The sequence below is a fragment of the Uranotaenia lowii genome, chromosome 2 (assembly GCF_029784155.1).
Source record: "Uranotaenia lowii strain MFRU-FL chromosome 2, ASM2978415v1, whole genome shotgun sequence".
Taxonomy (NCBI): domain Eukaryota; kingdom Metazoa; phylum Arthropoda; class Insecta; order Diptera; family Culicidae; genus Uranotaenia; species Uranotaenia lowii.
The window spans coordinates 65,563,068-65,579,480 of NC_073692.1; the positions used below are offsets into that span (position 1 = coordinate 65,563,068).

Genomic DNA, 16,413 nt, shown 5'->3' on the forward strand with positions numbered 1-16,413 from the left:
ACTCGAATTTTGCAAATCAATTTTGTGTGTGGTAATTTCATCGTGAACACCCTTTAATTATTCTACTCGCTTAGCTTCGATGGACAGATTTATCACTCTTGCTGAAAACATCCACTTTTAACAACTTGTTGCATAAATAACTATATTTTAACTTTACAATTATTATTTTTTGGGAATAATGAGCTCGCCTTAAAAAAAAATAATTTCAGACCCTCAGAGCCAAAGGAATATTAATACAAAAATGATCAATTTTGAGTTTATCATGCCGAAGGATTCTTCATATTAGAAACTATATATGTTAGTGATTATTTAGGATTTTTTGAGCTTGTGATATAGCTCAGTTTGCAAGTCAGTCGCTTCCTGAGCCGATGTCCATGAGTCCGAGCCCAAGAGTAAACATCGATCACAGTTGTACTGGATAAGTTTTCCAATGACTGTCCGCCAACTGCATCGTTGATATAAGTCGCGAATGACATAAAGATGTTAAAACGACTATAACCGAAACTTTAAAAAATTTAGTTTTTCTTAATTTCATTTACATACTTTTAAGTTCCAACGCAAAGAATTCTTTTCGAAAATCATATAGAGAAAAAGGCCAAATACAACAAACAATTCAAAAGCGTGATTTCTCGAAATATGCTTTTTTGCACTTATACCCCTTTGGCTCCAAGGGCCAAATTAGATATATGTGTTGTATTAAAACAATATTATGCAATAACAACTTAAACGGTTGGGAGAACTATGGGAAACGTTAATGTAAATTATTTCTACTACTTTTATGATAAGTTAAATCTTAAAGTGATATTTCCAGCAATTTTCATGTTTTTTTTTCTAAATTAAATCAATTGTTAAAATTTGCAGGCCTATGTAAATTCTATTTAGGAATAACGACATATGATTATGAAATAATTATGATAATTGATCAAGAAACTCTAAGTTTCTGGGAGCATGACTGCAAAGGTTCAAGTTCAAATAAACCAGAATTTTTTTTGTTAAAAAATGAACTGTCTGACAATGTTATCACCTCAAAATGGTGTGTCATTCCAAGTAAAATAAAAACAATAAGGTAAGGAAATCCTCATGATAGAAACAGCCAACGTTCACTTGAAAAGAAATAAAAAAAAGTTTCCCACCAGTAAAAGGGCACTGATATCCGCATCATTAAGTCCCCAACTGAACTGGTACTTTTTTTTAAAGAAGCTTTCTATCGTTCGGCCAACTTTTAACTCCTCTCGTCCGACGGTGGCCACAGATGTCCACGTTCCCGGCCCGAAGATTAAAATCTTTTCGAGCGTATTTTGTTATTGTCCCCCGCGATTCTGTTTTATCAGTTTCCGGGAAAAGCGAACTGAATTGAACACGTGCCTCCCCACTTCCGTTTCGTAGTCGGATTGAATTGAATGTTTTTGAAAGTTTTAAGATTGCGGATCTCTTCTTAGTATTGTCATAAAAATTTAAGTTTAATTGGATTGAAGCTGCTCTTCAGAAGAATTTCAAACACAATCACAACCCACGACTACATGTTTTTCAACTGATCGAAAACTTTCGAAAATATTTATTAATCAAGTTAACACCTAGCGCTAGAGTAAATATTGACGTCAGCCTTTCAAAACAGGTTGCATAGAGACTATAACTTATATAAACTAGAGCATATGTACACAGCAAACGATAACAGTCCATAATTTAATTGACACCTTCGGGATCATCCCAAACAACTTCATCTCAGGGCGGCTACAGATGTAGCTTCGATATACACATGGCCTCGGCAGGTTTCTTGAAAACATCCGCCAGTTCCATGATCTCCTCCTGGGTCATGGCACTTTGTTTCCGCTTCTTGAAAAGCTCGTTGTAGTTCAGTTCGATTTCGGCCTCCGAATCGGAACTCAGCTCCTGGTCCTGATCACGGTCTTCATCGATGCTGGCCTCTGAACACTGACTATCGCAGCGGGTTCTGATCCACCGTTTTTCGTCCTCACTTAGCCTCGTCTGATGCAGCGCCCTTCTGTGATGAACCACTTGGCTGTTATCCAGATTGTAAGGATCTACTCGGTGCGTCAGAATGAAGTGGCAGTGTAGATCATCCTCATTCATAAACGCCTCGTTGCAAAATCCACACCGGAACCGGATGGAATGGTAGTGTTTTATCCGGTTGTGGGTCATCAGAATCTCGAACGTGGAATACCTCAGCGAGCACAGATCACACACGAACTGGATAGAATCATTGTAAATCTAGATTAATGCAGAACACGATTATGGTAAGCAGGATTGCTCCTCCCTGATTCTCTTGACATATTCAACATACCTCGATCTCAGACATCTTTCACTCTCTCAAAATTGGTTCAACTTTTCAACAATTGCTAGTAACGTCTTATCACTTGGCGATCTTCGCTTATACTGGATAGCAATCTCAGAGCTTCACTATTAATAAAAGCTTCATCGACCCCCAGCTACATATATGGATCAAATTCGCTCAACAATTCAATTAGCACCTGTTCGCGAAAACTTTGCGAATCTCATCGAACCACTCGGATCTCCACTCTGGGGGCAGCATTTTCTTATCAAGGTCTATTTTTGGAAAACCGGCCTATTCCAAACAAAGGCATCAAATGCCATGGAAACATCCCGACACAAATCCACCCACTATTGACATTAGACATTCAATCGTCTAAAAATAGCCTTCCAGAGCTATTTTTAACCGTTTCAGGTAATTAGTTCACTTCGATACCGACTTAAGATATTTATTTTTGAAAACTTCACGTTACTAGCTTAGTCATGCTTGATCGAGTGATCTCCGGAATGTTGATCCAAACAATTTGCCGGATATCAATCGATATTCATGTGGTGCTTCAGCAACGTCATCAAAAAGCATCGTCTTCGTGACTTGTTCGGTATTCGGTATCGATGTCACATGCCAATATTTTTATTTGCTAACAACATCTCCTCCCACACCGGCTGATCCCACAAGATTGGAAAGCGAAGAAAACATGTTTTTCTCCCGCCCAGTCGGAGTAGCTGCGATTTGCGTAAATCCGGTCTTGACCCCCGCGTGAAGGTTGTTGTTGTTGTTAGTGGGAATGACCTGTGCGAGTTCAGATGAACACTTGATCGATAACAATAATATTTTGATGCTAAATAGTTTACTTTTTACTATACGATAAGTTACACATTCGTGTGTAAGAAACGCCTTCTTAAGATCAATATTTTTGTTTTAAATGTACATATCTTACCGGATTGCAAGGGGGTTTGTTTAACTGTCTTATGCCAAACAAACCGAAAGTTATAAAATTTCACCGACTTCTTGACATTTAACTTTATGTTTATTGTTAAAAAAAAATTAATTTGGGACAGCAAAATTTTGATGGAACTCTTCGAAGGAGGTTGTCAGAAATAATCTCTCAAATTTCAATATCATTTCCCAATCGAAAAAATGGTTTTTAAGAGAGGGGGTGGGGGGTCCAGTGTAAAATCCACATAAAATGTGACAGAAGTCTAAAAATGAAAATTTTTCATTTAATTTGGACCACATTGAAGTTAAAAGTAAGCGGATGATTTATGATTTTAAAAGGCATTTTCCGTTTCTCTGAATAGGAATTTCCATACAAAATAACCAAAAATATGACAAAACTCTAATAATTTTAGATTTTCATAAAAAATCTATGCAAATAAAGATTTGAAATGATAAGATGTTGATGTGCGATTTTTCTCAAAATTTGGTAAAAAACGAGTTTTGACATTTAAAAAAAAAGAGATTTTTTGTAATGGAAATTTTCGAATTAAAAAAAAAGAGGTAAATATGTATTCACTTGGAAAGATTTTTCAGTTTCAATTTCTATATGGTACTAGCTGACCCGGTGTGCTTTGCTACACCTTTCAAAATCGAATGATATTTTCAGAATTTAATCAAATTTGTATTGTTTTGTTGGCATTATTTTAAATCAAATTATAACATAATTCATAAGCAACCGTTATAAAATGAGAACTGCAGCTGGAGTTTCAAATTGCAACACAAAAATAACTTAAACTAATATTCTGAATCTTGATCTATAAATTTGTGTTAAGGATCTGATAATTTTAATCTGTTTCTTTAAGCTTCGCGACCTTATAAAAGAAGGGTCTCAAATTAATCGTACGAAAACAATATAACTTATAAATGGTTGTTATGGTTGTTTTTGCTTGATATGTTCTGGATTTATGCTGAAAAACTGATAAGAGAGCCCCTCCCCTGTCCTTACCTTCACCCCCTGCTGAATGGAGGTCGTGATTTTTAACAATCATACCTAATTTTTTCGTTCCCAAAAATCCTCTTACATCAAATATAGTTCCATTGTTGTTGTAATGCTCAAAAACTTATCAACCAAATTTATATGGACCCTCCTCCTTTCTTCCCCTATCTACACTGTAAAGCGTAAGGATCTATAACAATCGTAGAAAGATATCTTGTAACCAAGTACCTTTCCCATATTTGTTTCCATTTGTTGGCTTCGTTAGCATACATTGAGAACTTATGCTAACACTATTGTATTGGGCTCACCTCCCTCCTTTTATGTACCTATTCACTGAAAGGAGGATGGTGTGTCAGATAATCATAGAATCATACCAAAATGATTTTCCATGTTAAGTTTTGTCCATTTCTCGGATTTTGTAAAAAAAAAAAGTTAAATGTAAGCCTCCTCTTCCCTTCCTATATTCCCAATTCTATCATTCTACTGCAAGAAAGGAATTGTTTCACATAGAAAAAGTATTTTTCGTACTCAAATATCTTTTGATGCCAAATTTGGTTTCATTTGCTCGATAAATTCTCGAGTTATGCAAAAAAATTGTATGGAAGCCCCCCTTTCCCTCTTAATATCTTTCCGCTGAAAAAAAGGTGGGGCTTCAATTTATGATATAAACATTTCTCGAATCCAAATATCCTCATATGCCAAATATGGTTCAATTTGCTCGATTAATTCTCCAGTTATACTGAAAATTGTAAGGGAGACCTTTCCTTCCCCTTTTCATCCACCTCTTTGAAGGAGTGAAGGATACCAGATATTTATAGAAGCATTTCTCGTCCCCAAATATCGTTCCATGCCAAATTTGGTTCCATTTGCTGTTGTAGTTTTTGAGTTCAGATGTAAAAATTAAATGAAACTCCCCTCCGTCTTTCCTTTCTCCCCACTGGAAGAAGGAAGGGTTCTCAAACAATCATTAGAACATGTCACGTTCCCAAATACCCGCCCATGCCAAATTTGGTTCTGTTTGCTTAATTAGTTTTTGAGTTGTGTAAAAGATGCCAAATTTGGTTCTGTTTGCTTAATTAGTTTTTGAGTTGTGTAAAAAATTATCAAAGAGGCCCCTCCCCCCTTTATTTCTCCCTACTGGAAAGAGGGATGGGTCTCAAATAATCATATACATATTTTTCGTATCCAAATACCCTCCCATGCCAAATTTGGTTCCATTTGCTTTATTAGTTTTTGAGTTATGTTAAAAAATATGAAAGAGGCCCCCTCCCCGTTTCTACAAAAGAGGGGGAAGGGTCTCAAATAATCATTGAAAGATTTTTCGTATCCCAATATCTTCCCATGCCAAATTTGGTTCCAATATCTTGATTAGTTTTCGAGTTATGTTAAAAATTGTAGGGTAGCCCCCCTCCCCCCTTCCTATCACCCCACTGAGTGGAGGGAGGGGTACCTAATATTCATAGGAATATTCTTCGTACCCAAATACCACCCCATGCCAATTTTGATACCATTTGCTTGATGCGTGCTCGAGTTATGCAAAAAATTGTCTTTTGTTTGTGAGGCCCATCCCTCCCTTATTGAGAGAGGGAGGGGTCTCAAACCATAATAGGAACCTTCCCCGGCCTCCAATACCCCCACCTGCCAAGTTTCACGCAAATCGGTTCAGTAGTTTCCGAGTCTATAGGGAACAGACAGACAGACAGACAGACAGACAGACAGACAGACAGACAGAAATTCATTTTTATATATATAGATTTGAATAAGATTCTTCGGCAATAAATTAAAATAATAAAGATTTTAAATTGTCACATAGCATTGAATACACAAATAGCAAAGACTGTGGTATTAATAATACCAAACAATGATTTTCAACTTAACAATAAACTTAATCCTAAATTCGAGGTCTTTATCAACCTTCAAAAATTTTGAAACCATCGTGTTTTAAAACTTACCGTTAGAGCGAAAAAAGGCACATACAATTGATAACATGCAGAGTAAGTCTTCAGCAAGGTTTCAGCGGAAGTCTTTTTAGGAATTTCTAAGTAAATAAAACTGGAATAAACCATTCTACGGATTGATCATCGCTTTTAAAAAGTGGGATAGTCTTCAAAAACACCGTTCGCATATGTTTACATGCTTAAGACACATCTAAAAGAGAAAAAACTTTGTAATCATTTAAAGATAACAAAAATTTAAGGCTTATTAATTCAACTTATTTTAAAACGGTGGATTGAATAAAAGTTTTTTCGTGATAGGATGCAAGCATCGAAGGGAATTTATTTTAAATTTCTTTTAGGGCATCCGCAGCAATCGCGAGTATAGTGAAAATGCTCACGCGTTTGATCATTCTCATACCGCACCGGGGGTTAGTATGAGGGTGAGCAAAATAGGGCCGTTGCCGTCGGGACCGACAAAATCACCAAATATGCTCACTAGAAAGGGGCGAGAGCAAACATGCACTGAAAAAAATCTACCATTTAAGGCAAGTTCAACAAACGATGTTTATTAAAATTATGTAATTTTGGTAAACAATTTGTTAATTAATTAAGCAATTGTGGCTCTTCTTTTGATTCGGTCGAATGTGCGGACGGAATTTTGTTCGCGGGGGGATCGGAAATGTGTCAAAGATTATATAGAGCCATTTTGGAAGTATTCTGTGCTGGCTCGAAAGAGGTGAAAATCGGTGGCCCAGGGTTTGTTCTTTGCAGCCGAGTGGTCGTCGGAATTAACATAACTTTGAACAGTGCAGAACTTGCAATTGACCAGCATCGAGTAACAACAACGTAAGCGAAAGGTGAGTGAAAAAACTGTTTATTTAGCGATTTTTTTTTTCTTTTTAATTTTTTTCTACCCTCCGTACAGCTTGGAAAAGTACGCAGCAGATAGAAGAAAAAACTTCACCGTCTGACCGGGGCCATGAGCAGTATCTTTAGCAGATAGGTTTGAACCGGGGCAATGACGCATACAATCCTCCTTCTCGCTGCGCTGCACCAGGGAAAACGGTTCCGACTCACTGAAGCCAGTCTTGGACCAGCGGCGGAAACCCTCCTGTTTGATCGTGGAACTCCACAGCAGCCTATCATATTTCGCGCAAGTTCCGCTGAATTTCGGATGATTCCGGCTGCAACTGCACAGAAGTTCGTGCTGCATCCACAACCTGACCCGGTTGCTGGTCGCTCGAAACTGCGTGGCCCTGTTGCTGCTGTATGGCATCTTCAACCAGCATGTCGACTTTGGCGTCACATAACGGATAGCAGTTAACCCGTCGAATAACCTCCAACAATCGCTATGCATAATAATAATTAATTATTAATAAAAATGATGATAACCGAAATCGAAGCGAAAAAACTATCGACTCCGAAAATTTATTTGATCAGTAAATTTAATTTAATATTTTCTGTTAAAGTTTTCTCAGTGCAATGCACAATTTAAAAATAATATGCTTCCACCCGGTGCGCGAAAGAGTGTGTATACCAAAATCGGTCCGCTGAAATGAGCAAAATCGGGCCGCATATACTCCCGTATTGGTGCGTTTGCTCTTAGAAAACCAGTGTTCGGCATCGCTAACTGAAAAATTAACGCCGCTAATCAAATCGCTAACTCATACAAAGTGAGCGATCGCTAATTAAATACGCTAAATGTGCCAAAAAAGTTATCGCTTTAAGCTTAAAGCGCTAATCGCTAATCGCTAACTGTTTATTTACCAACATTAAGGCCGGAACAAATATCAAATTTTTCTTTAGTAACGCACTTCCCCCTTTCGATTTTTCCAATTCCCCAAGGGGGAATTAATGAATTTTCAAGTATTTAATTTAAAATAAGTTTGATCATATTTTCATAAAATAATATGAACAAAACCAAAACTGTCAAAGCTAGGAGTTTTAACGAGTCTCTGCGTTCTATAAATTAAAACAAACGATTTTCGAACAATTAAAGAAAGAGCAAAAGAACAGAATGTGAAAAATGGGAGCTACACTGCCGGCCAAAAGTTTGGGATCACTCGCTAAAAAACATGCAAATTTTGATCGTTCATATCTCAGCCGTCTTAGAACATATTGCAAATCCTCTGATCTCATTTGAAAGATAATGAGCAATAGCTATTTCGGTGGTATTTTGCCCATAAATAATGTTTTAGTTTTGCACCTAAAACTTAACCTAAAGTTAGAACATTTTCAAAAAATCGCACTCAATATTCAAAGCCAATCATCTCGCGATAGGGTGAACCAAATTTCAAAATTTGAGTTGCATTAGAATCCTTATTCTATACTTCTCAAAACACAATCAAAAAGTTTTGTGCAAAAATTTAAGAATGTACTATTAATTAATAAAATAAACACTCAAGTTATCGTCCAAAAGTATGGGATCACCCCTTGTATGGTGTATCGGCTAAAAGTTTGGGATCATTCTTTTAAAAACATGCAAATTTATTTCATTCATATCTTTCTCATCTAACATCGTATTGCAGATCTGGAGGGTGCATTCAAAAGCTTAGGAATTGTTGTTTTTTCATAAATTCATAAAAAAAATATATTTTAAATCCATAACCATAAAAATTCACAATACTAAGTGTGATTTTCCAAAAAACAATTAATTTCAGGTAAATTTTTTATGGTTATCACTTTTAACACGTTCGTCGCCACGTCACCCATATATGGGTGACGGCTCTCTTAAGCAAGGTTGCCGCTCAGTTCTGCCACGCGTTGTAAATCTGAAGCTCTCTCGCTTTACTTTCATGCTCTGAGATTTTTTTTGGGCGACGAACGTGTTAAATATAATTTTTTATGAATTTATGGGAAAAACAACAATTCCTAAGCTTTCAAATGCACCCTTCAGATCTGCAATACGATGTTAGATGAGAAAGATATGAATGAGATAAATTTACATGTTTTTGGACGATACACCATACTGAGAGGTGATCCTAAACTTTTGGACGATAACTTAAGTGTCTATTTTATTAATTAAAAGTGCATTCTTAAATTTCTGCACAAAACTATTTGATTGTGTTTTGAGAAGTATAGAATAAGGATTCTAATGCAACTCAAATTTTGAAATTTGGTTCACCCTATCGCGAGATGATTGGCTTTGAATATTGAGTGCGATTTTTTGAAAATGTTCTAACTTTAGGTTAAGTGTTAGGTGCAAAACTAAAACATTATTTATGGGCAAAATACCTCCGAAATAGCTATTGCTCATTATCTTTCAAATGAGATCAGAAGATTTGCAATATGTCCTAAGACGGCTGAGATATGAACGATCAAAATTTGCATGATTTTTATCGGGTGATCCCAAACTTTTGGCCGGCAGTGTATATCTCTCGTTTTTTTTAATTAAATTTTGGTTAGAAATTTACTCGATTTATTGGTTTTGTGCAAAGTAGATAGTATGCAATTTTGTTGCAAATAATTTTTTGTGCCATTCATTTTTTTTTGTTTTGGCATTATTTTACATAATCCTCATTTAAAATCTTTAACCTGTTTTCTCCTTTTTCACATTTTCAGGAGCATTGTCAAACGTGAACATTTATACAATTTCTATTTAAACTTAAAACGGAGGCTACAATAGTGATTTTATCTTATTTTTATATGAACTGATCTGTAAAATCTCTAAAAAACTATATTGTAGAAAGTAAATAGCTTAACCACTTGAATACAAATGCTAATGAAGAGATGTTGAAAATAGTTTTATATTGTTTAACACCTTTTATTGTTATCTTCTTCTGTAAAAGTTGCTAATAAAAGTGCTTAAAGAGAGAAAAAATACACTAAATACATCTTTTCTCTAACTCTAGTTCGCATTCCTCCAATGAATACAATTAAGCAATAAGAATGATGCACAGTGTTACTTTGACTTAATTAATGAAAAAAAGTTTATTCTGTCACTAAGAATTCGAGAGATTGATACAGATATATGGGAGTTAGCGATCTTCAATTAGCGGAACCAAAAAATAGCGGAATTTTTCAATTCGCTAAATCAATCCAAACTTAGCGGCAAAATTATACCGCTAACAAAAAGTTAGCGGACTAACTAGCGAATAACGGATTAGCGCTTTTGTGCCGAACACTGTAGAAAACTTAAGTATATAAAAATTTAAAAACAAAGTTGAAAAGTCAAAATCAGCTAGTTTCAACATTAAATGAACCAAATATGCAGATTTCATATTCTGAGTTAATCAAAGGGTCGTATTTTATTTTTAATAATATTATTTGAAAAATACACTGAACCCAAATTCACTCTTAAAATACACATGATTTTTCACTTAAAAACAAGGATCCAGTGATTTTCTTCCATTCAGAGCAAACGCACCAATGAGTGAGTATACGCGGCCCGGTTTTGCTCATTTCAGCGGCCAGGTTTTAGGATACACACTCTTTCGCGCACCAGTTAGGTGAGCATCGCGGGCGAGTCTTAACTGTTACACTGAAAAAGGGAATTAAAAAATCATTCATATTAATAAATTCAAAGCGGCAGTTATTTATTCATTCGAAAATAAATTATTTTTTCAATTGTATTCAAATATTGCACTGTGTTATGGTTAAAAAGATACATTGAATGCTATGCATTGAATTTTTTTCATAGTTTAAAAAAATTTTTAAACAGTTGCCTGATAAATTTTTAAATTAGATTCTTACGAACTCGTTCTGTTTATTTTTAAGAAATTGTACAATATCGTACGTGGAACAATCATGAAATTCAACCTTATATCGATACTCCCTTCGGGCCCTAGAAAAAACCGCCCTATGTTTCAGTGAGAGATGTGCTGGCCGTGACTTTGGGCCCCATTTTCGAAATATACCTTTTCCTCTTCTAAAAAAAGTGATGAATAAAGAAGTTCCTAAAAAACCTTATATCGATATACGTTCACAAATGGTTATAGTATTTTATAAACTGTTTAGGAAATCTTAACTGTTCTAAACTGTTAAGAGATCTTTAGAAAAATAATTCGCATATGGTGCCACCCAGACAGTCATCAAAAATCCCAAAGCATATTTTCAGTTAAGTTACCATGCGATCATTACTATTTTGTTATTTTAAATTGAATTTATCATGCATTTTATTCAACATTTTGTAAAATAAAGAATATCATCAATAAACATTTAGTAGTCTATAATTTTTCAGTGCATGTTTGCTCTCGCCCCTTTCTTGTGAGCAAATTTGGTGACTTTGTCGGTCCCGACGGCAACGGCCCTATTTTGCTCACCCATATACCAACCCCCGGTGCGGTATAAAAGTGATTAAACTCGTGAGCATTTTCACTTTGCTCGCGATTGCTGCGGATGCTCTCAAGTGCGACATATATATACACGGAAAATAAAAAAAAAGGTAAAATTTACCTTTTTGCGAGGTGAATTTTTCCACCCCTCTTTCGAGGTAAATTTTACCATTTTTTTTATTCACCTAGCAAAAAGGTAAATTTTACCTTTTTTCAATTTACCTAGCAAAAAGGTAAATTTTACCTTTTTCGCATTCACCTAGCAAAATAGTAAATAATACCGTTTTCCCATTTACTGATTTAAAAGGTAAATGCTGGTTGGTTTGATTGTTTTCTTCAATAAGAATTAAAAAAATACAAAATTCTATCAAAAATTATATTTATTGGAGATAAATAGGGACTGGTAATTCGGCTTCGCGTTCTTCCGAGCCGCCATGGCCGCTGAATACTCCTGCGTTGCGTACATTCATGACCTCCTCTGTTCGGCTAATCCGGTCAGGTTCGGCTTTTCCGGCTGGAGGATGACGTGGAATACACCTATAAGCTCTATGGGTCGATCTGAAACAAAAGCAATGTATTATGACGAGAAGCAGCACAACAAAATGATATCTAAGAAAACACTTACCATTCTATTCCGATTTTCACATATTATGCACAAAGCAAAACTTGTTCCTGAATGACAAAACAGCTTAACCTCAATAAACGGGTTCGGCGAATAGTCACTTTTTTTCGAGAAGAATTGTACCGTTTTGTTTAGCTCAATCCAGGTCAACTTCACCTCGCTACGAGGTAAGCTTTACCTTATTTGGTTTTACCTTTTTTTCTAGGTGAATTATAAAGAAACTATAGTAAACAAAGAAGCGCAATCTGATCCCTTTTGAAATAATGAGCTTGCAACCCTGCTATAGGGCTACCTTTAAGACTGCTTGGTTTTGCTCGATTGGAATGACACTGACAGAAAATCAAAAATTCCAATCGTGACATTTCGTCTCTTTGTTTACTATAGGCTCGTTAGTGAATTATACTTTTTTATTCAGCTCAATTCAGGAGAACTTCACCTCGCTACGAGGTAAGATTTACCTTTTTTGGATTCACCTTTTTCCTCGGTGAATTGTACCTTTTTTCCAACCTCAATTCTACCTCGCTGTGAGGTGAGTTTCACCTCGAAGAGGTAGACACTACCTTTTTGGCTTTCACGATCGTTTACCTTGGCTATCTCGGTAAATTTTACCTTTTTATTATTTTCCGTGTAGTGTACACGCTCTTTTTTTTTAACTCAAAATTAAGTATGACCGGGGTTCAAAACATAGTTCGATTCTATGAACTTAAAGTTAAGTACCATTTTTCTTCCTTGCGATGGATCAAAAAGGAGTTCGAACTGCGAACTCAAAATTGATCCCTTTTTTTCCTTTGGCGAGGGATCAAAGCTGAGTTCGACCTTATGAACTAAAAATTGAACTCTTTTTGTTGGACTGAAAACACTTAGCGAGTTCAGTTCGAAGCGGAACAGCAACCAACGAACACGTCGCAAAATTTTGTCGTTCCGGAACAATTACCGGAAGACTATGAAGAAAATTCATAATGAAATGCATGTTCACCATGTCAGCGTAAAATTCTCTCCGTCATTGTCATCATATGGTGAGCGGTTTGGAATGTCCGGAAACTTCCGGATGATGTTTACTTCCCGTGGGAAGTAACATCCGGAAGTTTTCTTTGACCGGGAGTGTCAAAACTTTCCACCGCTCTGTAATTGCAATGCAATGTACCGGAACAGCAACATCCGGGTACAACAAATTGTAATCATCCTTTAATTCCCTGAAAATAAGCTACCCTCGAAAAAAAAAAGGATAAATTCGAGTTCGGCTGCCGAACTTAGTATTGAGTATGCCTATCAGAACTTAGTTTTGCTATTGCCCAGTCAAACTCAAAGTTGAGGGATGCCACCGAAGTGCTGTTTTGAACCAAAACTACTTAATTTTGAGTTTAAATAAAATAGCGTGTAACGAAAAGCGAACACCCAAAACAATGTGCACGTAGTGGCTTCGTGAAAAACTACATAATTTTTATCCTCAATCAATTGATTTTCAGGTAGATGCTACGAAATCAATATGTTAACACGTCTATATGAATTAGTACTTCATACACGCAGAGAAAACTAGTGCCATTAAAACAAAAGAAATGCGTTTTTGAATCAAAGTTCTAGTGTTATTGGAATCTAAATCTTATTTTTTTGATTTTATTTTTTTTTCTATCAAAAGGAAAGAAAATTATTTTGAGTTGGTGTACAAGAATTTTTAATTGATGTACTGTACTTGAAATCAAAAGACAATAAATTTGTGCTACAATCAATGAAAAAATTCTTTGATTTTGATTAAATTTTCTTCGAAACCAACAACGATGGAAAACATTGTGGCGGAAAGTTCTCAATGCCGTGGAGGATTTTTGGTGAGTTTTCTTTAAATATATCTGGAGTGAATTATTAAATTTTTTAATTAGTTTTAGGTCAACTATTCAGCCGACGAAGACTAGTTCTGAAGAAGGAACGAATTGAAAGCTGCGAAATTCCAAGTTGCTCAGTTTATAACATGATCCGCTTGTTTGCCAAAAATTCGTCTGCAGATCAATGTTAGCATGTTGAAATGTGAGTACCTTCAATATCATGTATTGTCAAACTACAATCTTTAAATTGCTAGTGCTTAACTTCCTTCCTCACATTTCATTCAATGTTTTTAGGGAATATATTTTTGTCATTCATTTGTGTTTTATTAATTTGATTTTTTTTTTTTTTTTTTTTTTTTTTTTTTTTTTTTTTTCATTCGTCTCGTATCGCTCATAGTGAACAGTCGCGTTTCGAGATTTCGTCCAATATATCCGGGTGTTTCGTTCCGTTCGGGCGTTTAATACGGTGTTTTGTACCGCGCTATACGTTTTTCTGCCAAAGGCAGACCCCAGCTCGCCAAAGTGGTGCTATTATAGTGTTGGTCGACAAAAAAAAGGTTTTTTTCTGGCTAGCTGACTGCCCTCAACTGGTCAACACGAGGGCCGCCGCCATTGTTTGACTCATCATCATCATCAATCTGGTCGTTCTTGCTCGAGCCGAGACTTGACGTGGCAGCCATCTTCGAAGAAGGACCACGTGGTTGGGATCACCACTGAAGGAGCCAATCAAAACAAAAATCAAGTTTGTTATACTTTTCTTACTTTTCTCTATTTCTAATTCTATTTTTTCTCTATTATATATTTCGATCAAATTGAGCTTCGCTTTTATTTTCATGAAATATGAGCGAAGGCGGGGGGTCGGACCCGCCAGAGGTGGATGGTGAGCAAATCATCTATGAGGATGAGGAGCATCTGGAGGATTCAGCTGTAGCTGGTTCTTCGAATGCTCATCCTTCTCCGCCAGTTGACATTGCTACTCCATCTGCAGCTGCGGGAAAAACAACCCGACTCCGAGTTTATCCTGATAATTCATCCTCTTCTGGGCCGGGGGTGGTTTTCATCCGGCCCAAAACTAACGGAAAACCATTAAATTTAGTGCAGATCACGAAAGATCTGGCTAGGTGGCCCTCCGTTACCAGTGTTTCCAAAGTACGTCCGAACAAATTGCGCGTTGTTGTGGCCGACCGGAAGGCCGCAAACGGAATTCTTGCCAGTAATTTTTTTAATTTAGAGTATCAGCTCTATATTCCATCTCGAGACGTAGAGATCGAGGGTGTGATCACCGAATCGAGTTTGGAGGCTGAATACGTTAAGTCTCACGGCGTAGGTAAGTTCAAGAGCCTTGATTCGACTTCGGTCGGAATCTTGGATTGTCGCCAACTCATGACTGCCTCCGTCGTTGATGGCGTTACCAAGTATTCGCCTTCAGCCTCGATTCGCGTTACATTTGCAGGAACAGCCCTCCCTCATTACGTCTTGATTGACGGAATTTTAAGGCTTCCAGTACGCCTTTATGTGCCTCGCCCAATGCAATGCAAGAATTGCATCAAGTTGGGGCATACTGCTTCGCATTGCTGCAACAAGAAGCGATGCTTGCATTGTGGGGAGAATCATGGGGAAGGAGCATGCTCAGCAGTTGAGCAAAAATGCGTCTATTGCGGGGGCTCACCCCATGATATCTCCTCCTGCGAGGCATTTCAGGCAAGCTGGGATAAACAGAGGCGCTCTTTAAAAGAACGCTCCAAGCGTTCTTATGCCGCCATATTAAAGAGCGCCTCTCCACCGGTCCAACCTCAGACCTGTAACATTTTTTCTGTGCTGTCAGTTGACAATGAAGACACAGATACGGCTGATGAAGTTCAGCCAGTCTTCGTTGCAGGAGGCTCTCGGAAGCGAACAAAGGCGCCTTCTCCGAAAATACCAGCTAAAATAGCTACGGTTGTCTCTTCAAATAGAAACGAGAAAAAGTCGACTGCTGCTGAAAAGGAAAAACAAGTTCCTCCAGGTTTCCGCGGAAATGCACCACTGCAGAATAAACCAACAGCTGCGGGAGCTTCGCAAACCCAAACCCCAAACGTGATGCCAGAATCAACGACTCAGTCTGGGCTCTTTAAGTTGACTGACATTTTGAACGGATTTTTTTCGTGTTTGAATGTATCAGAACCCGTGAAAGACATTGTATTTGCAATGCTTCCTGTATTAAAGACATTTTTAAAGCAATTGATGCAAACTTGGCCCCTCCTTTCAGTGTTTGTATCTCTCGATGGCTAATTTACGCCGAGAGGTCGGAGATATCACTGTACTACAGTGGAATTGTCGTAGTATTATTCCAAAATTGGATTCATTGAATTATTTACTTCATAAAACAAACTGTGATATCTTTGCATTGTCCGAAACTTGGCTATCTTCTCAATCTAACATCTCATTCCACAATTTTAATATTATCCGTCTGGATCGTGACGATTCTTATGGAGGGGTGCTTTTGGGGATCAATAAGTGCCACTCTTTTTATAGAATTCACCTTCCTTTATCAGGCGGAAT

General features: G+C 36.9%; 1 protein-coding gene across 2 annotated transcripts; it reads right to left on the minus strand.

Moving 5' to 3' along the window:
- Positions 1–1,529: 1,529 nt before the first annotated feature.
- LOC129749783 (uncharacterized) lies at positions 1,530–2,414 on the minus strand. Of its 2 annotated transcripts, none has more exons than XM_055744866.1 (2): positions 2,303–2,414; positions 1,530–2,208 (listed from the first exon to the last, which is right to left on the minus strand). In XM_055744866.1, exons 1-2 carry the CDS (start codon positions 2,315–2,317, stop codon positions 1,732–1,734), a joined length of 492 nt encoding a protein of 163 aa, XP_055600841.1. In that variant the 5' UTR covers positions 2,318–2,414; the 3' UTR covers positions 1,530–1,731. The 2 variants fall into 2 exon arrangements, with proteins under 2 accessions (XP_055600841.1, XP_055600840.1); XM_055744865.1 differs by having other exon boundaries at positions 1,530–2,229; positions 2,303–2,413.
- Between the last annotated feature and the right edge of the window lie 13,999 nt (positions 2,415–16,413).